The sequence below is a fragment of the Polypterus senegalus genome, chromosome 1, assembly GCF_016835505.1.
Source record: "Polypterus senegalus isolate Bchr_013 chromosome 1, ASM1683550v1, whole genome shotgun sequence".
Taxonomy (NCBI): domain Eukaryota; kingdom Metazoa; phylum Chordata; class Cladistia; order Polypteriformes; family Polypteridae; genus Polypterus; species Polypterus senegalus.
Genome location: NC_053154.1, coordinates 329,468,421 through 329,493,030, shown reverse-complemented (window position 1 = coordinate 329,493,030; position 24,610 = coordinate 329,468,421). Strand labels below are relative to the sequence as shown.

At 38.5% G+C, this 24,610-nt stretch overlaps 1 protein-coding gene and 1 pseudogene across 1 annotated transcript in view; one reads left to right on the top strand and one right to left on the bottom strand.

Annotated features, from left to right (window-relative positions):
• Nucleotides 1-3,185: 3,185 nt before the first annotated feature.
• LOC120517417 lies at nt 3,186-6,239 on the bottom strand (annotated as a pseudogene).
• zfand4 (zinc finger, AN1-type domain 4) overlaps nt 4,778-24,610 on the top strand; it is an 84,269-nt gene continuing 64,436 nt past the window's right edge. Inside the window, exons 1-2 of the mRNA XM_039737951.1 lie at nt 4,778-5,234; nt 23,952-24,210. Coding sequence (XP_039593885.1) covers nt 24,027-24,210 — 184 coding nt within the window. The 5' untranslated portion in view covers nt 4,778-5,234; nt 23,952-24,026. The remainder of the gene's footprint in view (nt 5,235-23,951; nt 24,211-24,610) is intronic.

The window sequence follows — 24,610 nt, the reverse complement described above, 5'->3', positions numbered from 1 at the left end:
TGTCCAGAATGGAGAACATGCTGGGTATCTCTGGGTATCTCTGGCACTGCCCTCCAGTGGTTCGAGTCCTATCTGACTGACAGGCAAGAGTTTGTTAGTCTTGGCAACAGCAGATCCAGCTCAGTACCAGTGACACAAGGCGTTCCTCAGGGCTCTGTCCTCAGCCCTCTTCTCTTTTGTATTTATTGCGTCCCCTTGGCCATATTATTCATAGCTATGGACTGGGTTATCATTTTTATGCTGATGACACTCAACTCTATTTCAATGTCAAAAGTGCAACTTCATCAGAGTTTTCTCAGCTCACAACTTGCCTCAGTGAAATTAAAACCTGGATGGAGGAGAACTCTTTAAAATTAAATTGCAACACAACTGAACTCCATCAAATTGGCACTAAAGTGCAACTTAACAAAATGAACTCCTTTTCAGTCACTCTTGGCAGTTATCTCATCGGACCTTCTTCTGATGCAAGGAATCTTCTTGTCATTTTTGATTCCTCCCTCTCTTATTCCGCCCACATGAACCACATTAAGAAACTTTCTTACTTTCACCTCCGTAACATATTCCGTGTTCGCTCCTTCCTCTCCTTTTCTAACGCCGAGAATCTTGTCCCTGCTTTTATCACATCCTGCATCAATTATTGTAATTCCCTACTGGCAGGTGCCCCTCCAAATCTTCTATCACAGCTCCAGTTGATTCAAAGCTCTGCTGCAAGAGTCCTAACACGAACCAGCAACAGCGAGTACATCACATCCATCCTGCTTCACCTTCACTGGCTTCCTGTGTCTTACAGAATCGAATATAAAATTCTGTTAATAACCTACAAAGCTTTAAATGGCCTCATACCGGACTAAATCAGTGACCTTCTCCATCACTCTGTGCCTGTTCGTCTACTAAGGTCCTCTGATTCCGGTAACTTTGTTGTCCCTCACACTAACCTGCACTAACCTTCAGCTCCATAGCACCCAGACTTTAGAATGACATCCCGAAATTAATGAGATTGGCTGACTCCATTCATTCTTTTAAAAAATAACTTAAAACTCATCAATTTAGGAAGGCTTTTAACTTAACATTCTGTTCTTTCTTTCAGTTTACCTCTCTGTCCAGGTGCTCAGGTTAATTATTATAGTTATATCACAAATTAGGCTATTTGTTAGGTTTTTCTTTTAGTATTGAATTTAGTATTTTACTTTGGTTTTATTGTCCTTCATTCTATTTAATGCTTTGTTCTCTGTTTCTATTACACTAGCAAAATACCAGCGGCAAAGTACTGCCTTAAAATTTTTATTAAGAAGAAAATTAAACCTTTTTAAACTGAGGGAAAATATACCAATAATTATTTGTTAAGGATCTCTTTGTATACCACTTTGTGAGTTCGGCCCTCCGGTTGTAATATGACCAAGCTGTGCGCTGAGCTTACTCTTGAGCATGCATGTACAGTTGGCCATGTGAACAGTAATCTTGTCTCAAATCTCACAGCTTGGATTGCTGCTGTCATAATCAGTTTGAGTTTCATGGTTTGTTTCAATTACGTTAGTATTTGCAGGACTTGTGTTGAAGAGACATTCGGCATCTGTCAAGCGTTGTAAGCATACAACTGGTTTTATGGATAACTTTGCATCCAGCTTTTGAGAGTTTAAACATTCATAAACATCAAAGTGTCCACTACTGAAATCGTCAAATAAGTACGTACATCGGTTTCAGTTAGCGCAGGGAAGCCGCCTACCAAATTTTGTGAAGATGGAGCCATAAATAAGAAAGTTCAACATGGTGAACGTTGTCGACAGTTATGACCATTACGCGTAGAATTTCGAAATGAAACTTGCTTAACTTTTGTAAGTAAGCTGTAAGGAATGAGCCTGCCAAATTTCAGCCTTCTACCCACACGGGAAGTTGGAGAATTAGTGACATTGGAAAGTTCAGTATGGCAGCTGACAGTGGCGTCATACCACCGAAATAAGTATGTACGTCGGTTTCGGTTAGCGCAGGGAAGCCACATACCAAATTTCGTGAAGATGGGGCCATAAATAAGAAAGTTCAACATGGCGAACGTTCTTGACCATTATGACCGTTACATGTAGAATTTCGAAATGAAACCTGCTTAACTTTTGTAAGTGAGCTGTAAGGAATGAGCCTGCCAAATTTCAGCCTTCTACCTACACCGGAAGTTGGAGAATTAGTGATGAGTGAGTGAGTCAGTGAGGGCTTTGCCTTTTATTAGTATAGATATCATAACAGAATGGAAAAAATAAATAAAGAGCAGAGTTTGGTTCTGAACTCTCCGCAGTTGTTAACTCTTCGAACCAAAAAGGGGCGAGCATGAGTGTGCTAGAAGGTCAGCGCTCGGCTGGTAAATGTGACCTATCAAATTCCACAACTGAAATTGGCAATGGTGCACTGATGAGATTAGCGGCTTTGGTTGGCAAATCTGACAAGCCCCAAGACTAAAAGTCACGTAATGTGACATCCCATTCAAGAGCTGATGTGTGGTGTGCGTACTGATGCAAGAATATCTGCTGTCGTATCATTCAGGTGGCTGCTGCACATTGGCACCCCACAACCTTTGTAAAGTGGTTTGTGGAGATTAAAAAAAGATATATAAATATAATTAAGTAACACATTAATTGTATTATATCTATAGTTTTGTATTCAGTCTTTTTTTCAGTTGTAGAACCAGTCTTTCCAAGTGTACAAACTGTAAAATACAATAAAGTTAATATGTGCATGTCCAATCAACATGCTACACATTGTCACTCTTCAGCACCGTGATAAACAAAAATGTATTAAATGCAAAACTTCATTTTATTTAAAAGAAGTGAAAAATCAGCTTACATGATATACTCCTTGCCTTGTTTGTGTTTCTATTACTGCTATATGTCCGAGGGACACATATGACTACAAACATAAGCCCGAATTAGGCCTGTACGTGCCTAGGAATACTCAGTCGGTCGCTGGAAATTGTGGATTTAAAATTCTGGTTTAACTTCATTATTTGGGATGCATTCATGTTCATTTAACACTGTTTTAGTAGCAGATGCAGGTTAACTGGAGTGATGGCAAAGTGCAAAGTGATGGCTTGTTATCCAAGTGTATCGAGAGAATCAAATCTGTGCCATCCTCCAGGAATCTTCATCGGTCGCATTACATATGATCATAACTTTGACCCTCCCAGGCCATTCCTGTTTGTTTCAAAAGGCTTCAGTGCCCTTGCTGGAGGAAAGAGATGTGTGATGTGTCACCAAAGACTTCACATTCACCTTCTTAGAAGGAATCAGGGAAGTTACCATGGGCTATGTGTTACAGAACAGAAAGATTGAACGCATGTCCACATCTCTTACTTCAGTGTTTACAATGTAGACTTTTCTGGGCCAAGATACAGAGAACTATTGAGCTTCTGTAAAATGCTGCCGCTTGACCAGTGCCCAGAAGAAAAGACCAAGGCCTACAAGGACAAAAACACCTCCAGAACAAGTTGCATAAATGCCTGGTTGAATGTATGATTCTATACCATAGAGCTTTCTGGCATACATTATACTTAAGCAAGCCATTCACTTATTCAGCTAAGTCCTTCCACTTGGCCAGTAAAATCAGCTACCCATTCTTAACCTTTTTGGAGTTGTTCCATATCCACAAGTCCCACAGGTCCTGCTCCACAGATGAAAACTCTACTACCAAGTGTAACCCCTGCCCTTCGACAGGCCTGGATTCCAACAGGCAAAGGTTCAATCAAAGGTCCTTCTTTAAATGCCAGTCAATATGCATGTAAGAGAAGTCGACATTGCAAATGTAGTATCTACAAAGATTCTTATTGGCAGGTGGAGTTGCTTAGATGTAAATGGAAGGAAAAAGGTTGTATTGGCCATTTGGGCAAAATTCATCAGTCTCACAGGATTTAATAGCAATTGAGTCACCTGGTTTGAGATGCTCTGCTGCTGGTCAAGGTTTTAGTACTCATCCTGATGCTTCATATTCCAGAATCATTGACTTTGTCACAACAAAGTCCTTTATTATTCACTTTTACCAGTAACGATCTGCCTTCCATAGTGGTGGTGTGGTGTTAGGAGCACGCGCTGATACAGCTCATTGACGCACCCACCACATGACAAACCAACTGAGGACCCGAGTGCAGCCATGCAACGGGTGACACCTCAGCACCACACTAGTTCAGATGGAATTAAATAGTGCATCAGTAATAATATGTATAAGTTGGGGCAGAAAATGGAACTGGAACAGTTTTCTATTTGTGCCCCCCAGCTGAATGCACTACCACGTTGAAATTTCCTCGCTTCATCAACACTGTTTAAAATTGTCACTGTCTGTAAAATTACGGTTGAAAGAGGGCATTTCCTGTTTTTTTTTTTTTTTAAAGAAAAACCGAATTTATCTGTTTGTACGTGTTGTTATTTTACAACAAATATCGTCTTTCAATTGTGAATAGAGAATTCTATTAACTGCTGGGACTCCGCAGCCCTCCCAGTCTCCTCTCGCTGCGGTGTGACTGGTAGGTCCCGCGGTCGACATGTGACCTCGCTGTTGCCAAGGGTCGTTGACGCAAGTCACGTGACTGTGGACTGTTGTTGGAGACCAGGGTCAATATCCGGGTAACTGTTCTCACCACGCCCTTTCCCTGTCCACAGTATTTCTATTGCTAATACGAAGAACGAAAAAAAGACTAATCCCTCTCTTTGAGAGGAAAGTTTTGATTGGTCATCCAACGCGTGCGGTGATGTCAAGAGCATTGTCATTGGATAATATTGTTGTCGCTCACACTGAGGCCCAGGAGGGCTCGTTCGTTCTCCTCGCGGCAGTGCCAGTCAGTCAGTCTGTATGCTTTAAGCTGCTTCGATGGGGGTGGGAGGAAACGGGGAGAGGAAGAGGAGGGCTGTGTTGTTTGTCGAGCCTGAGCGACCTGCTTGAGTTTGCTACCTGTAACCATGGCTAGCAGCGACAGCGGAGACTGGAGAAAGCCGGAATTATGATGAGGTTGCAGCTTCTACGCGGTAACATACAAGGGCGGTGAAGGTAGCACTGTGAGGCAAGCAAGCAGGCCGCAGGGCGGGCAACCAGAGACGAGCGCGCGGCCGGTGTTTCAATTTGAGCATCAAGGCGAACACTTTTTTGGGTTCTGCGGAAATTGTGGAACATTCGGACATCTCAAAGATAGACGTGTAGGAGAAAGCAATCTTCAAAGAAAAAGCCTGGGGATTTACTGGCACTTCGGTGACCTGGATAGCCTGGTAAGAGCATTCGTGCTGTGTGTGTGTGGGGACACCTGAAGCCGCAACGTGCGGAACGTGGGAGCGTGTCAAAGAAAAGCTCGGCCTGCATTCGACTGGCAGCGCTCGGGAGCTGATGGTCAAATGCTGGCAAGCCGGTGATGAGGACACCTTTGGGAAGATGACCGTTTAGCCGCCACCCTGCTTTAATCTGGAGTGTCTTTTTGTGTAACTGCAATTATATTTGATAGCCAGGCGTGCTGACGTTCAGGTCTGGAGGAAGGGAGGGATGACGGGTGGAAGGGTGGAGAGGTGACTGTTTCGGGTGTGGGGCGCCGTTTTCAGTTTGAAGATACCGAGGTAAATCGGAATGTTGTGCACAAACCCATTACGCTGTTTATGGTGAGTATGGTCACGATTCGATTTTATTCGTTTTTGGGCGGTTTTGTGGTGTCCCAAAAGGCCTTGACCCCGGGGGTGTGTACAATGTGAACGTGAATCTTCTGTCTGTGTTCAGTTCCTTTCCACTCTCGGTCCAACCTAATTGGAGACTCAGAATTGCATGTTGGGGTGAAAAGAAAAAACAGTATGCAGTGATCCATACGATACTTTAGTGAAAAATTCACTTTAATGATACGACAGGAAATTGGTCATTGGAAGATTTTAGAAAACAATAAAACAAGGTTGTACTGTGCAGTAATATTCAGTCAAGTACATGAGCTTGAATGATAGATCCTTTATCTGTCCCCAAAAGAAAATTCAAACTTTACAAAAGCTGAAGATGATAAAAATATGCACGCATTGGCCACATTAGGTAATAGAGTAAGAGATATTTTAAATGTATTCTTCGTGTACCTTAACTGCCTTTGCTCATTGTCCTTATGTTCCCGAACCGCTCTTGACACATGTGCCCTCTGTCAATCATGTTCCCGTAAGGCCTGCTTCTTAGACTCTCTCACCTCAAGATGCCTTGCTCACCTTCTGTCTGCTTTTATACTTCCCGTATTTGATGGTGACTCTCGGCATGCCTCCTAGGCCTTTTACTCCTCCTTGTATGCCTCCCCACTCACACGTCCCCTTTCACTCCTATCACCAAAGCCAAACTGACCAATCAGATTACTCGGAGGAATTTTACACACTCACGGACCATAGCGTTTATTATATACTTGATATTCTAATAAACAAACAACAACCCCGCCCCGAACACACGAGAGCTTCTGCCTGGGTTAATGGAGAGCTACTGCTGCCAGTAACAGGCTTGTAGGTGGGAGTAAGATGGTCAGATGTGCTACAGGTTTGCATTTAAAGGAATTAACATTTGAATACAGCAGGTCCAGGTGATTGTGTCCACAAAAAGGAACATGCCAGTAGAAGTTTGTTTCATCCAAAGTTGGCTGTTTGATGTCGCCAGCATTCAGAATTGGTATGTCTGCAAGTAAATGTAGAGTAAAATGAACAGGGAGTTGAATCAAGTGAACAGCATGTCATGCTTTTTGGGGGTTCCCCTATTTTTGACCTTGTAGAACAAAAAAAAAGGCATTTTGGACCAGGTTTTGTGCTAGAAATTACACCCTTATGATAGAGTAAACCAGTGATCATGGAAGTTGTACATACCCCATTAACTGACCCCAGGGTTTCACCCCCTAATGGGATATGGGTTACTCCTTTTCACAAAACTTTGGGGGGTAGTTGAAGGTATCAGTAATATTGTTGTGTGCAGTTTAATATTTTTGAGGTTGTTGATTATATGATATTTATAATGTTCGATGGAAGAGCCACGGTACTTGTGTACTAAACGGATGGCTAGTACACTTTTCTATTATTGTGACGTAAATCAGATTTTAATTTTTAACTTTAGGCACCCAAAGGGGACATTAACATTAGGGACCTACAGGCAACTGTGCTCCACCACCACTAACTTTACAACAACAACAACAACATTTATTTATATAGCACATTTTCATACAAACAGTAGCTCAAAGTGCTTTACATATTAAAGAATAGAAAAATGAAAGACACAATTATAAAACAAAATAAATCAACATTAATTAACATCGAATAAGAGTAAGGTTCAATGGCCAGGGGGGAGAGAAAAAACAAAAAAACTCCAGACGGCTGGAGAAAAAATTAAAAAATAAAAATAAACTTTAGTATTTGTGGTTGGGATAGGTCAGTCTAATTTAAACTCCAAAAATTAAGCAACTGGGGAGCCTCCCCCATAATGCCCAGCACTAGAATGGGTAGAAACTGACGTCCGTTTAGCACACAAGTACCAGAGCCACTAGCAGGAGGTTGAAGTGACAAATTTCAAACATAAGCAGGTGAGTTATTATTTTAAACTGTTTCAAGGTCAGTGATTATGAATATGATGTTATTTTTGATCTTTAGTATGGATATAGCCCTCTGTGAACCTCTGTCAAAGGGTGAAAAATGACATTTTCTATTGAATTTGAGAATGTTTATAGACTTCAAACATTTAAATTGAATTGAATATTTGACTGAACTGTTTATTTTTTATGTAATTCTATCTCCATGAAGTAAATGTTTTTTTATGAACACTCCAATTAGATTGACTGTTGCTCATGCAGACTTTTTGTAATTTGAAACGAAGTACAAATGAAGTTAACAAGCTGCATGGATAGACCAATTTGGTACCAGGATGGCTTAGTGCCCTTGCAGATCTAGGTACAGTATGTGTGTGTGTGTGTTTTCTTTTTCTTATTCATCCCAAGTGTGATCTGTTAGGATAAACCAGCTAGCAACTATTTTCACTTTTTTTTTTTTTAGTTTGTAAGTCTGTGCATGCATACATGTATAGTTAAATTATATCAAAAACTGCTTATGTGAAAATGTTACAAATCAGTAGGCCTGATCCTATGACAGAACAGACTGACAAAATCCTGGGTTAAATTAACCATTTAATAATAATAATATATTTTATTTATATTGCACTTCATATTTTAGAAATCTTGAAGTGCTACAGAGTAAAAACAAAAATAATAAAACAAGAAAATCTATGTATGCTTTAACAAAATATCTTTCTAAAAAGATGAGTTTTTAGATTCCATTTAAAAACATTAGTCGACTGTGGGGCTCTCAGGTAGTCCGGGAGGGCGTTTGGTTCTAGGCACTTGGAGAGTGTTAGTGTGTACAGAGCGGAGAGTGCGTGAGGAGGTATGAGGGGTAAGGAGTTCCTGTAAGTAAAGGGGGGGCATGTCCATAGATGCACTGATGGGTGAGGAGAACGACCTTGAACTCAATTCTGAGTGGAACAGGGAGCCAGTGAAGGGTTTTCAGGATTGGGGTGATATGGTCATGCTTTCGCACCCTCATCAGGATCCTGGCAGCGCAATTCTGAATATACTGGAGTCTCTGAATACTCTTGCCAGGAATCCCGATGAGGAGCGCATTACAGTAATCCAACCTGGAGGAGACAAAGGCATGGACGAGCTTCTCTGCATCTACATTAAAGTTGTTTTTGGACATGGGTCAAACTGTTTCTGAAGGATATGGGAAGAAGTACTGGACCAGAAACAATATGTTTGAAGCATGTAACGACAAACACAATGAAACTTGTTTAGAAATGTGGGGTCATTTTTTTTCTGATGTTAGTGTTGTATATAGGTTTCCACAGTCATACACACACCATGCTAAAATTAACTCTTTGTGGCATTTTGAGCAGAACTTAACTCAATAATGAAATTTTGACCCAATCTCTAAAATCATCTTGGGCCTTATGCATAACGGCATGCGTAGAATTTGCACTATAACATAATATAAGCACAGAAGGGGAAATGTACTTATGCACAAAAAAAATACAGATGCCTAAATTTGTGCATTCGCCAACTTCCACGTTCTTCCGCTACATAAATCCCGGTCAGCGTGGAAATTAAGGCACGGGCCTGCTGTCCCACCCCGTCTCCTCCCAGAATTACGCCTCTTTGAATATGCAAATCAATATAAATAGCCCTTAAGCTCAGCCTTCTGTGAAAACAAAAGCATGGGGGTGGGGGGGAGAATAGTACGTTTTCTCTTTGCCTCCACTTGGTATTCGCTGAAATTGTTCTATTTGTTGGTTTAAACAGTGGTACAAACAACAAAAGGAAGTTGATTGAGTGACACAGTGTGTCGGAGAAATTCGAAAGCTCAAGTTTACAAAGTTGCACAGTGCCCGAAATAAAAAAAGTTGTCGTATTAAATTCGCCGTGAAAAGCCGAGTCGTAGCCCACCGTCTGAGTTTCATATGAAAGCTTATTAGGGTACAGAGAAAAAAAATAGACACACAGTGGGGGTAAAAAAGGCACGAAATGTCAACTTTAATCTTGAAATTTCCACTTTAATCAAGTAGATTATTTTGTCATTAAAGTAGATCATCTTAAACTTCATCTTAAAAATCTTTAAATTTACTAGTTTCTCAAATCCTATCGTAACTAAAGTAGCACGTTAAATGCTTTGTTTTGTATTTGATCTTCTATGTGTGTGAATCACTATGTGCTTCCTCTTCCTCCGACAGGACACAGAATCCATTACATTCGTAATATTATAGATTTCTGAATAATTAAAATACTGAGATGTATAGTTGATATAATTTTCATGATAATAGGAGTTAAGGCATATTATTATTAAAAATGGGAACACGGTGGCGCAGTGATTGTGCGTGACCTTCAATGAAATAATTTATTGCAACAGTACTGTCTCTTTCAAACGTACTAAACCTCAATTCCTGTCCTTCCTTTTCTTTCTCCAAATACCCAATCGCCACACAATCAGCTCTGTAATAGACGTTAAGCCATCTGTACGCTTATAACGCAGATTCTTCAAAACTTTTAAGGAACATTAAAATATCTTCGTAGTACATGTTTAATTATTCTATCCTTCATGCCAGTCCCAGTGAAGCATACAGTGCGAGGCAGGAACAATCCGTAAACGGAGCGCCAGATCCTTGCTAGCGCAGAGACACCGTGTCCTTTAATTATTAACAGTATAGGTTATTTAAATGAAGTTAAAGTTTTATCTCTATAATGTAATAAACATTTTGCTGCATTTCATCTTAAAAATATCGTCATCGTATGTAAATATGTGCTTTATGAAGTGGCCCAGTTTGTGCAATATTATAACTGTAGTGCAAGTTTACAGTGAGGTGATTGTACTTATAAATACAAGGAGCAGTTGAAGGACTGATTGATTGCGTTCAGAGCACTTGGGATGAAACTGTTTCTGAACCGTGAGGTCCGTACAGAAAAGGTTTGAAGCGTTTGCCATGTGAGAAGCAGTTCAAATAGGACGCATGGCTGAGGCAGCGTGTGCTTGATGTTGTATACCAATGATTCTGTTTCCGATCAGCTGAGAGTAATATGGAAAAAAAAAAATCCGTTGTGGCAACCCTAACTGGAGCAGCTAAAAGAAGAATGGGGCAGTGAGAGTAACAAAGCTAAAGCAGCTATGGTATTTAGAATAGTTTGACCATTCTGTGGACCATTATATTGTTACAGGTTAATTACAATCAGATGCATTAAACTAATAAACAATATGCGGTTAATTTCAGTGTATTTATAAATCCGCATCTGTAATGTGGATCTGAAAAAGAAAGATAAACCACACAGGAACAGTAGCACTGCTTTGACGCTGGGTGCCACCAGTCTGCAAAACCGAGTGGAGAACTTGTGTACAACAGGGTATGAGCTACCAAAGAAATGTGTGTGGCTTTACGACAAGTTTAGGTTTTATACATCGCGATTTGAATGTGGAAACGTTCTTGCGCAACATTTCTGTGCATACGCACCATTTATACATGAGGCCCCTGGACTTGCTTTACTTTAAAAGTGTGTTTTTATTATGTAATTAACAATATATCAAAAATAGAGTAGGTAGTGCAGTATAGAAAAGGCAACTGATGAGTTTATTGAAATATAGGTTTAACTATAGCATTGTATTAGAGTTTGACAGAATCAACAGTTATTTATACAGTACATGTTCATACAAATTGTGTAACTCAAAGTGCTTTACAAGATGAAGGAAAGGTTTATATGAAACAAAAATAAGATTAAGCAATACTAAGTAAGGTCAGATGGCCAGGATGACAGAAAAAAACAAAACTTCAAATTTGCTTTTTTAAACAAAATTTGCAGGGGATCCAAGACCAAGAGAATGCCCCCCACTGGGCATTCTACCCAGCATAAATGATCTTAATCAGTCCTCATGTTTTTCAGGCTTCACGTGAAGGAATTTGATGATGATGGTCGTGTGGACATCTGGGATACTGCCTTCAATCCATCAATGTAGGGACAACATGGTGCCTTGATCTGGTGGTGGTGGTGGCGGCGGCGGCACAGACCACCATCACAGAAAAAAGACAAGAGAGAATATTAGGGATTAGTACAGATTGCGAGCCTTGATGAAAATGATCGTTCAATGCACATATAGCTTAACAGGGATACACTAAAATGTAGCATGAAAAAGTCATGTTAAAACAATGGGTTTTTAGCAGTTTTTTTTTTTCTTTTTTTTCATAATGCTCCACCAGTTTAGCCTGACAATTTTCTCTCGGTAGTCTATTATATAGTGGGTCCATGGCTCAGAATAACTCGCCATTTTAATAAATGATGAATGCACAGGGGGTGGCAGTATGTGCGAGTGGTCTGCTGAAGATATCTCATCTTCGGGTTGGTCTGAGGTGGTCAGCCATCTGTGTGTTGCCTTGCTGGCATCCACGGGCAGTCTGATTGTCTTATCAGCCTGGGGTGGCAATCGGGATCGCAACTGCAACTTCTTCCCAGCCTATACAAGGGAGCGCAAGATCAAAGTACAAGGGGAAAAAGGAGTCAGCTAAAGAGAATGGAAGTTAAAGGATGGTAGAAGCAGGCAGGAGAAAGAGAGAGAAAACAAGCTGGTGAACAGAGTGGAAGCAAGTGGATAAGAGCAGAGCCCCACGGAGGAGTGAGTGGCCATCGCTCAGGAGGGCTGTGTGTTGCTCCTTTTGAGTGTCTTTGGGAGCAGGAGAAACCATTATGTTCTCAAGGTGCTCTCACCGGTAGCTTACCGTGGGGAACACAGGCTGTTATGAGAAGGGTGTCTGCTGCAAGATCCAAATAGGAACAAGGAGCTGACTCGCCCCGTCATATGCAGTAGACTATTCTAGATTTTAGGTGCATAACAGCAGAAGGCTGCCTCATCACATCTTTTATGTTTAGCTCTTGGACTTATAAACAGACACTCATTTGAAGATCTAAGGTTATGATTTGGAGTGCTTTGTAAACCTTAACCACATCTTAAACCATTAGCAGTATTTTAAAGTCAATTCTGAATAGCATAGGTCACCAGTGTAGTGGCATCAAAACTGGTTAAGATTCTGGCAGCTGCATACTGCACTAGTTGCAACAGATTGATGTCTGTCTTGGATAGTCCTGAGGGGAGTGCGCTACAGTAATCTAGTCGACTTAACAAAATAGCGCAAACTACATTTTCAGCATCTTGTAAAGTTGCAAAGGATTTAACTTTAGCTATATTTCTTAAATGAAAAAGTGCTGCCCTGGCAATCTGATTAATATGTGATTTGTAAAAATTAGGTCAGAGTCAATTACCCCAAAATTCTTTACCTCTGTTTTGACTGTTAAGCCTAATGGATCATGTTTATTTCTAATATCCTCGCAGTGTCCATTTTTACCAATAACATAAGATTTGTATTGCTGTTATAACTGGCAAGGGGCAGTTGTATTTAAGACTGGAAGGCTTTTATGTAAAATTTTGTAGCTCCAAATATTTCTGGTAAAATTTTGTAGCTTCTATTTTTGTAGAAATAAAAATGTAGATTTTTTTTAATGAAATTTCAAAATGGTGAGAAAAAGATGGTTGTGTCTAAGATTTTTGTTTTAAGGAACAGTTTCAAAGATCTTTTAATAGAATTAATTTCTTCTTAAGGGTGTTCTCAAAAGTGTGTCCTGTGTGCTATACAGTTGATATGACTATAATACATAAAAAGAGCAAGTTTGAAAATAAACAGATAAGAATATAAACATAATTATCTAATCACTACACCAAAATGTTAACAAGACCACTCAAAAGTTAATCAGATTTTGTTTTAAATAATATTATACAAATAATTGCTTTCTGCTTAAAACATTATTGATTATCTATTTAACAATGGTGTGAGCTGTGAAACACTGATCTGTTCCAAACTGCTATACCCCAAAAGTGGAACTTACATTGCAAAAGCAATTAGTCATTTCTTCTGGCTCCTTGGTGCATTTCATATTGGATATTTTCATGTGGTCTCTCTCAATGGACACTGTTTTTCTTTCTAGTTCAAATGTGTGCAGGTACTGTAGGCTAATTAACAATAGTAAATAGGTGTGACATGGGTGTGCATGTGAGCCCTGTGTTGGACTTGTGTAATCCCCTGGTTACTGCCTTGTACCTTGTGACTTGTTACAGAGACTATTGACGAGCATATCTTTGTGGCATTTGTTTTGTAACCTGAAGCATAGCTTTTTGTGTGCAATGTGTTTTTTTTAATGTTTACATTAAGCAGTAATTGAAATACTTGAAGTTGTTACATAAGTGCTTACATTTTTAACTTATTTTTCTAACTTTAGGCATTCATTTTATTCAAAGCATTACAGATTTACTTATTTCATTTTCTTAATTTTGCAACATAAAAATATCTATAATGTTCCATTTCTGCTTCAGTTAAGCCTAAAATATTCATAAATACAAAAAGGACAGCACTGTATCTTACAGTCAAGAATAACCTAAAATAAAAACCAAGCCATTAATAACTGACTATCCATTCAGGTCTTTTAAAGAATATTCTATTGAATTTGAGGGGAAAAGACTTATCATGATTAGAGCTGTCATATTAGGCAAAAATTAATGTATGACTACTAATTTAAAGGGTGTATTCGATTATAGTAGGTTCATTTTATGTGATATACATTTGTAGTTTATTTGCTTGTTTTATATTGCTAGCTTTTTTGTTGCATGCATCTCAAGCATGAAGTGCATTTAATTGATTTTAGCTTTGCTTAAAACAGTGGGTTTTCTAAGCTTTTTTTGTTCTCCTCACACACCATCTTATAAAAGATCACAACTCCCTGCTCCAAACTAAAAAAAGGTTATTTCATTTAACAGCTTTGAGACTTGAAATTCATCAAAGCAATATCTCAAAAATACAAGTAGTTGAATTGGTCCCCTTGTTTATATCACTTGATTCTTGTAGCTGGAGCGCAAATGTTTTCCTCTGCAAGAGTCAGTCTATCATCCTACACCATGTTGTCCGTGTTGCACACAACAACATCGTGGAGAGAGAGTTTTTCTAAGATGGTAAGCAAACATTTCACTTTGTATGGTTTGTAGGTTGTGTAATGCCTGCTGAATGACTGAGGTTTGCCTGTTATGTAAGGTTTTTTTTTTTTTTAAACTTGTTACGTTTGTTGCCATTTGTGATTGATCAAACATTCTAGTTTTTTTTGTTATGGTTTCTCGCTGATCGTATAATTGACTCTCTCCTTAGGGAGTCGGCTTAGGATTCTTGCATTCTAAATGTCTTGGTTGTCATGTTTGAGAACATTTCTTTTCACAGGGTGTTTTAAACTTTAACTCATCTTAAATAACCAGGCTATACAGCAGATACAGTGGTGTGAAAAACTATTTGCCCCCTTCCTGATTTCTTATTCTTTTGCATGTTTTGTCACACAAAATGTTTCTGATCATCAAACACATTTAACCATTAGTCAAATATAACACAAGTAAACACAAAATGCAGTTTTTAAATGTTGGTTTTTATTATTTAGGGAGAAAAAAAAAAATCCAAACCTACATGGCCCTGTGTGAAAAAGTAATTGCCCCCTGAACCTAATAACTGGTTGGGCCACCCTTAGCAGCAATAACTGCAATCAAGCGTTTGCAATAACTTGCAATGAGTCTTTTACAGCGCTCTGGAGGAATTTTGGCCCACTCATCTTTGCAGAATTGTTGTAATTCAGCCTTATTTGAGGGTTTTCTAGCATGAACCGCCTTTTTAATGTCCTGCCATAGCATCTCAATTGGATTCGGGTCAGGACTTTGACTAGGCCACTCCAATGTCTTCATTTTGTTTTTCTTCAGCCATTCAGAGGTGGATTTGCTTGTGTGTTTTGGGTCATTGTCCTGTTGCAGCACCCAAGATCGCTTCAGCTTGAGTTGACGAACAGATGGCCGGACATTCTCCTTCAGGATTTTTTGGTAGACAGTAGAATTCATGGTTCCATCTATCACAGCAAGCCTTCCAGGTCCTGAAGCAGCAAAACAACCCCAGACCATCACACTACCACCACCATATTTTACTGTTGGTATGATGTTCTTTTTCTGAAATGCTGTGTTCCTTTTACGCCAGATGTAACGGGACATTTGCCTTCCAAAAAGTTAAACTTTTGTCTCATCAGTCCACAAGGTATTTTTCCAAAAGTCTTGGCAATCATTGAGATGTTTCTTAGCAAATTTGAGACAAGCCCTAATGTTCTTTTTGCTTAACAGTGGTTTGCGTCTTGGAAATCTGCCATGCAGACCGTTTTTGCCCAGTCTCTTTCTTATGGTGGAGTCGTGAACACTGACCTTAATTGAGGCAAGTGAGGCCTGCAGTTCTTTAGACGTTGTCCTGGGGTCTTTTGTGACCTCTCGGATGAGTCGTCTCTACGCTCTTGGGGTAATTTTGGTCGGCCAGCCACTCCTGGGAAGGTTCACCACTGTTCCATGTTTTTGCCATTTGTGGATAATGGCTCTCTCTGTGGTTCGCTGGAGTCCCAAAGTTTTAGAAATGGCTTTATAACCTTTACCAGACTGATAGATCTCAATTACTTCTGTTCTCATTTGTTCCTGAATTTCTTTGGATCTTGGCATGATGTCTAGCTTTTGAGGTCTTTTGAGGTTTTTTGGTCTACTTCTCTGTGTCGGGCAGCTCATATTTAAGTGATTTCTTGATTGAAACAGGTGTGGCAGTAATCAGGCCTGGGGGTGGCTACGGAAATTGAACTCAGGTGTGATACACCACAAGGGGCAATTACTTTTTCACATAGGGCCATGTAGGTTTGGATTTTTTTTCTCCCTAAATAATAAAAACCAACATTTAAAAACTGCATTTTGTGTTTATTTGTGTTATATTTGACTAATGGTTAAATGTGTTTGATGATCAGAAACATTTTGTGTGACAAAACATGCAAAAGAATAAGAAATCAGGAAGGGGGCAAATAGTTTTTCACACCACTGTATTTTCTCTTTTAACCATCTTTTTGAAGAGCTCACTAACATTACAATCACTATTTCAGATTGATCAGCGATTTAATTTGTTTAACACTAGAATTACCAGAGCCTACGTGAAAACTCATAGATCCGACCCACCTTAAATCCGTTCACACCTCTCCATCAGCGTCTTTTGTCCTGTAAATGTGCTGATAAAGACAAGCAGCAAGCAGCCTGGTATTCCATCCCCCCACCGCCGCAGAACGTGCACAATGTTCTCCCAGCTCATGCCTTGATTGATTATCTGGGAGTGAAGTGCTGGAGTTTTAGAGTGGAAATAATAGATCGTTATTTGGAACACATGCATTTCATGTGTGTTCCGTTTCTTCAATGATCTGTGTAAACACATTGTTAAAACAGAAACGTTTTTCATATTTTAGTAGTAAATGACAAAATGTTGACATAAACTATATAATGTGTGAAGCCTGAAGTCCAAAGATCAAATAAACACTTTCACATAAGGTTCAAGGACAATACGACAGCTTCCGTGGCGTAGCGGGAAGATTTGCTGACTTGTAATCAAGAGTCCCCAGTTTGATCCTGACTGCTTCCTATATTTGTCGTTTTCAGTAGTGAGCTGCTCTTATTGTTAATATTATACATTACACAAATACATTTGGTTTGTGTCTGTAACAGATGATGTACATTTATAGGAACTGTAAAAGTTACCTCCTACAGCCCCACTTTTATTGTCTCAGTCACGATACATACTACCGCCCTAGGGATCTGATGCTGTTAGTTTTTAATTGAAACTGGGAGTAACTGTAGATGTGAGTGGTGTTTTGAGGCAATGGAACTGCACATTCTCTGATCTGGAGGGATAAAAGCTGACACACAAATGTTGGTGAATCTGGCTTCTTTGTATCCCACTGTCATTTGATTTTTTATTTTTATTTTTTTAATTCAATTTTATTGAGTTTTCCTGGTCATGCTGAATTAGTAGGCACCTTATGGTCTATGATGTCCAAAAAAAAAAAAACAAAACAGAGACATAGGTATATATGATATTTGGAATTATTCATTTTATGACCTATATAGTTCTTTTCGGAAAACATTGTGGCACGGATGAAATACTATTCATATTATTCATATTCATGCACATAACATGTTGCGGTTGTAATCAGTGACCGCATGTTGTTTTTTTTCCCCTCATGCAGAGGAAAGAATAGTACAGCTCAGGTCAGTTCAGCGCTATATTCAATTATCCAAATCCAAATGTTAACAGTTCACACACACACACACACACAGACTGTCCTTCCTACATTTACGACATGTGCACCTGTTGCAATGGCCATACTTCTCTCTATGCTGTGGTTTCTATTACACACCTGAAAGAAAGAGACAATCTATGTGACATTTTGAAGAAATCATTTTATGACCTGAATAGTACCAATCATTATAAATTTTATATATAAAATTTGAAAACATCAGGATATGAAAACAAACACAATTTAAAATAGCTCCCAACAAGAAGACAAACCACAGTTAACCATAAAATATTTAAGTCAAAAAGGCATAAAGATTAAAAATATTTTTTATTAATAATGCTTATTAACATAAATGTTGGGAGTGCAACTTGAAACAATATGAAATGATTAGGTTCACCCGTTCTTTTACACTTTTTAGTGTTGCAATCCATTCTAATACTTGTTTTGCATGTTCCCCCAACCCCAGAATCAATCTTAAACTGAGGTAGATGCTATTCATTGTTGTTAAGAATATAGCTGATACATATATTTGGCTTAAAGCAGCTTAGTAATGTTTGTACAGTATAAACCATACATACTGAAATCATATTGCAGGAAGTTGTCAACTTGTCTCTCTTGAAGAGAAGACGGAGTTAAATCCAATATCCTATACTTTTTGCAGCCGTAACGCCTTAAATGATTATATGTTAAATTTTACAGTAGGGCTGCAACTAATGATTATTTTCATAATCGATTGATCTGTTGATTTTATCTTTTAAATTTTTTCGAGTTGATCTTTTAATCAGATTTCTTAACAGAAAACTTACTTTTATCACCAAACTTTTATTGAAATTTCCTTTACATCATTTCTCCCATAACATGAACAAGAGTTAATTATAACATTTCTAACTACAGTAACAAAAAGATATAACAAAAGAGGTAAACAATACGCAGTGTGATAAAATACTTTAAATTGCAGTGTACTTTTTTTTCAGTAAATATAACCAGCTTAGTTATGTTACTTAAATTGCTACAATTAACAGTCAACAGTTTAATAAAAAAAAAACTACAGCTGAAAGTGCTACATTATTAGCTTTAAAAACAAACTCTAAAATTGCATTAATAGTTTTACCATGGATATAAAATAGTTCTACAGCAGTTTTGAGCTGCAGTGCAAAAATTTATGCATGTCCACATGCTCTTAGCTGAGGCTGGTTCTCTGTTTGGAGGTTATGTAACCTGCAACTGAAAAGGGTCACTCTGGTGGTGGTGAGGTAGCAGGAATACATAGGTAGGTCTTTGCAGGTCTGGCCAGAGTGGGATATGTAGCCTCATTAGTCTTCCACCAATGTAATGGATATTCTCCTTTGACAGCTTGTTTCTCTCAAAAATATGTCACAATCTCATTCTTTAAAAACTGTTCATGGGTTTTTCCAGCTTCCGCATCCGTTATCTTTTTCACTGCCTGCATTGTAAAGCTCTTCAAGCAGGCTCCATTGCTCATTGTTTAAGTCAAGGTGGTACTTGTCTCTTTGTGCAACAGTAGGGTCAGACAGTATTGTAGTTACAGGACACCTTTGCTCAGTCAGTTGACTAATCCTATAGAACGTACTGTTTCATCTTGTGCTTGCATCCTGTATAAGTTTGTGCTTAGGTTTTTCCATCTATAGCTGTTTTTCTTTCAGTTTGGTGGGGGCTGGCTCACTCTTTTCAACATGCTCCTCAAAGCAGCATGCTGTTCCAATAGCTTTTGAAAGGCCTCAATGTTTTAGTTCTGAATTAATTACCAACTGCAAGGTGTGGCCAATGCAGCATTTAGAGGACCATCCTTATTTCTCTTCTAAGATGTTTGCTTCAGCCACAATTTTGGCACCATCACTAAATTCACGTCATACACACTGTAGAGTACCCTTGCATGAAAGCATGTTGGCTTGAGGAATGAGCCTTTTTAAGTCGGATCACGTTGCTCTTAACACTGTGTGTATGCATAGAAAGGTTAAAATATATTTTATATACTATGACAAACACTTGACTGACTGACGCGAAATAAGAACCTTGTATCTGTTCTGACTTGCCTACTAATTCGACATAATGATAGACTTAGAAATGGATCTTTATATGAATAAGATTTCAAATATATCTTCAGCAGAACTACTAATTTAATAATAGCCCTAAAGTTGTCTTTATGGTTGCATTCATACTCGCAAAGTATAATAATAAAACCAAGTTAATGCTTATTCCTATTCCATTGTTGGCAACAACTGTTCATGATGAGTGCGCGCCCAAATACGTCAGAATCACATACTGTTTGAAAGCAAACAAATGCAGCGGGGGGGTGGCACCGATGACAGACCCGGGAGCATTCTCTGGTCCACTAAGCTAAATGTACAGACACCCTAGTTAACCCTGGGATGTTAGTTTTCTGTGCTGAAGACACATCTTTACTTGCTCTCATGTGTTTCCTCTTCAGGTGCCATGCCAATTCTGCATTGCATATTTTATAACCAACCTTTTTGGAAGACTTTAACGCAGTGTGTTCCCCCACTTTAGATATTTTAGGTCACAATTTTGAACTTTTCTGTTCCTCTGCCTCTGCCAAACGTGACAACATAACATAATGCATATGACATCACCAATCCAACTATTCGACAATGAAAATCGTTGGCAACAATTTTAATAATCAAATTTTGTTGATTAGTTGTTGCAGCCCTGCTTTTTGGACTGCCAACTTTGATTCTGCGTTGCTTTTTTAATTTTCCAGTTACTGTTATCACATTAAAAATTTTTTTTTTTCTTCTCAAAAGACTGTGATGAGCAGGGCTGATAGGAACTTAAAGTGAAAGATGTGTACTGCTTTTCTGCAATTTTTCACTTTTTTCAAAAACAATGTACTAGATATCTTAATCAGTAGGTTATTCCAATTGAGTATAAGCACATTAATAATCCATCAAAAAGCTTATGTAAATGGTTCTGACCAGGACGCAAACAAGTTCACTCGGAAAAATTGTTCTGTTAAGTTATTCTTTGTAACCGTTTCAGACATAAGAGGTAAAATGGAGAATAAAATTTACATCAAAGAACATTTCTTAGGCAGAATTTAGTATAACGTTTCTAGGGTGGTAGTTTCTGGTGAGACCAGGGCAATGGGCCATCATTGGGCTAACTGCACCAATTTAAGTTAATGTGTAAAAGTGCCCAGAACCATCATACTTAACACATACATACCCTTTTAATATTAAAATCGGTATTTTTCTGAACTCCATGGTGTGCCCATTTGGCAGTAGAAAGTGTTTCTTTTCAAAAAAAGCCAACTGCTCAGCAGCAACTCCACTGCAGGCAGACCGCTAACTCTGTGTTGCTGTGACTTGAATTCTCTTCTAGTTTAGATCAACTGCACTAGATTAAAAAATACATCTTCCTGAGTTGGCCTGATTTAGTGTGATTGGGGGAAATATGCAAAAATGCTTTAAAAAGCTGACCTACGTTTAAACAGGATGTTATTACCGCTCAATTTTGACATTTTCTTTCTGCTCTGTGAAGTGACAGTAAGAAGAGTTCCAAGTAGTCAGCCCTGACGTAAATATCCAAGAATGGGTAAAAATGCATCTCTATCTGAAATAAAATAGCTAGTTTATCATGTTTAGCTAAAATTTGTACTGAAACACTAATTTAGTTCAGTGCCCTCACGAGTAGTAATGGTGGTGAGTGACAAGTGCATTTAGCCAACGATTTATGATCTGTTCATAGAAATGTTGTGGCTCTTCATCGTGCTGCTTGTCACTGCCTGATTTTCTCAAATTAACCAGATTCACAGTGGTTTACTTACTGCATTGTTGGTTTGTCCATTATGGGTAGTACTGTTGTGGTAAATTATCTGTTTATACCATAAGCAATCCTGTTCTAAGATTTTTGAGTGAAACACTCCCATACTAGTGGAGAAGTTTGACATTTGTAGGAATGTTCTCCTGCTGAATGTGGTGCAGCTGATGACATTATTAATTTCCTTGAAAACCGTACAGTTAGTCGAGAAAACCGTACAGTTAGTCGATGCATGTGGGCATACAATGTGTGAGAGGAGCATGGACAGCTAGTAAATAAAGAAATCAATCAATTTTTAGTTGGATACTTTGGTAAATTACGGCACTTCTACTAAATCTACTTTTACAGGGGATGCCTAAAGTGCTGTGATGCCTCTGCAGTTTCTCGCACACCCCCCTTCGTCCTTTAAAAGATGCATGTGAAAACTCTGATCTGTGTGACTCCTGACAACACAGCCCTTCACAAAAAGGGAATACTTTGTGCTCACAAAGCGATGTGATCCAGGAGAAGACAGAGCTGGGGACACTTTACACTATACTGTTCTTAAACAAACCTGACAATTTCTTACTATTGTTCAAATATATTGTCTTTAATATTTTCTTTATGGCTCACACAGTGAGTTATATTCAGTTTTTTTTTTTTCTTTTTTGTTTACACATCATTGTTTTAGGCAATGTGAGAACAAATAATTGATTGCTGCAATGGATGCTTTACAATAGTAATGTAAAGTGGCAGTAGTTCTTGGATATCAGTTTTAAGAGTAAATTAGTACAAGAGCAGAACGGTTCTTTTAAGGTGCCAGAGAAGTGTTTAACAAAAACCTGTTCTTCGTACAACTAGATCCGTAAGCAGGGCAGCGAGTGTTTGCAAACAGTCTTAAAATGCAACATAAACAAACGTGTTTAACAAACAGAAGGCTGACTGCTTTACTAATGAAAATGCCTGCCAACCAACTTTACTAAAAGGCCCTATTTGCTACACCTAATTGGGGTGGTCAGTGTTGGGGTTTTTTTGGGGGCAGCATTTTAAAATTTTACATTTTCAGTGGGGAAATTTTCACATCTGCAGGTATCTGCTGAAGAGACTGTTGCCTTCTCCCCTTTTCTTATTTGAGGGAAACAATGTTTTCATGAGAAAAATAGATATTTGGTTTTTAATGGACAAACATTTTGATATCCCTATGAACTGCTTCAAGCATTTTTCAAAAGGTTTGTCTGGTAAATGTTTTGTAAATTCTCACTGTATACTGTAATCATGTTGAAAATATGAAGAAATGCATGTGCTATCCCCATTAGATTGTGGTTAACTCTACCTTTCTAAATAAAACATTCTAGAATGCTTAGGATATCATCTTTTCAGTGCACTCCCACTCCTAGCCACAGCGTCTAAACAGGTGATAAATTAGAACGCATTGTTTACTTAAGAAAATTCTTTAATTGGAAGAAACTAATGCTTTTAGGTGTAAAATAATACTTGAAGTACTGTAGTTGAAAAACTGGGAACAGCATTTTCTAACGTGCATAAGCAAGCTGGATTTATTTTGTCTCCTAACTACTTTCTTGCCAGTGCGTTTAAACATATTTCATTAGGCTTATGAACCATTTTCAGAGAAAGTACTAAGAGCATGTAGTTATGTTATGCAATGAAGTACAGTCATAAGTATTTGGAAAATTGATAGGTTCTTAATTTGTAGTCTGATCTTTTTAATTTCCATTCAGTTACAAGTTTCCTATTATTCTTCACAATAGAACCCACCACTTCAACATTTTGATAGATATTAAAAATACGCAGGTTATTACTTAAACACTGTTTAGCCAAGTTACATAACGCAAAAGGTTGTCATTTCCTCAACATACATAAAAACATCAAGAGCCTGCAATTTGGACCCTTTTAACGGATCTGCTCTTTTTTACCCACTGATTTAAAATTTAGGTGGTTATTAAAGTTGACTGAATCAAATATCGGAGCATTTCTAATAATAGCAAAGCAATCAGTTTGGAGAACTGAAATTTATTTCTTTATGGTTTATGGGGCTGTCCCAATTTTTTTTGAGCATAACTTTTAAGGTCTACTTATGAGAAAATAATGTTATGCAATCTAAATATGTTTACAGGTAAATAATGAATTGAATGGTGTTTTGTGCCCCAGTTGCTCCCTGCATGAAACTTCCATATTTTCCGTGTCTGCACGGGTTTCCGCTGGGTGCTCCAGTTTACTCCCACAGTCCAAAGATATGTAGGATAGGTATATATTGGCCCTAGTTTGTGTTTATGTAGCCGATGCACATATCTAAATTATTCCAGGTTTGTAGCTGATGCTTGCTGGGATAGGCTTTCTCTTCCCCCACAACCTTGCTCAGGATTAAGTGGATTTGAAAAGTGGATGGATGTCTGATTAAAATAGACAAAATCAAAAAATATATTTGTTAGGTGACAGCTAACTTTCTGATTATTTGTTTTAGGAGCAGCCATTCACCATGCCAGCCTTTGAAGAGGCTAGCGCTCTAACACTTTGAGCAAGTGTTAGAAAGAACGTTATGGCAAATAAAAAAGAGCCACCTTTCTTCAATGAAGACAGCCTAGGATCCTTCTACTGCAAGCTTCCATTTTATGAGACAATGGAGTTGTTTATTGAAACGCTCACTGGAACTTGCTTTGAACTGAGGGTGTCTCCCTTTGAGACCGTTGTTTCAGTGAAGGCAAAGATTCATCGATTGGAGGGTATGTGTTCAATTTTTACCTTGTTTGAGCGCCAAGTATTAATATCTATTCACCTGCTGCATGGTACATCCTTCTATATTTCTCAGTGGCCTTTTTATATGTATCAGTTAAATAAGATTGAATAGAGCGGCTAAGACATCTTTGCACAAGTATATCTAACTCTTCATGGCTTTAACTAATCCTGTTATTGTGTTGCTTTTCTGTGATGCCATAAGGTTAGCGCTAGCAACCTGATTTTTAACTGTATAGGTATCTTATGACACTTAAGCAAATTTTTAACACAAACTGAATGGGACACAATACATTTTTCCAACACTTTGACAGTGGGTATAAGGGGGTACTATTACCCACCCCAGTGGGCACTCTGCACTGAACCCTCACCCATGGAAAACTCTGTTCT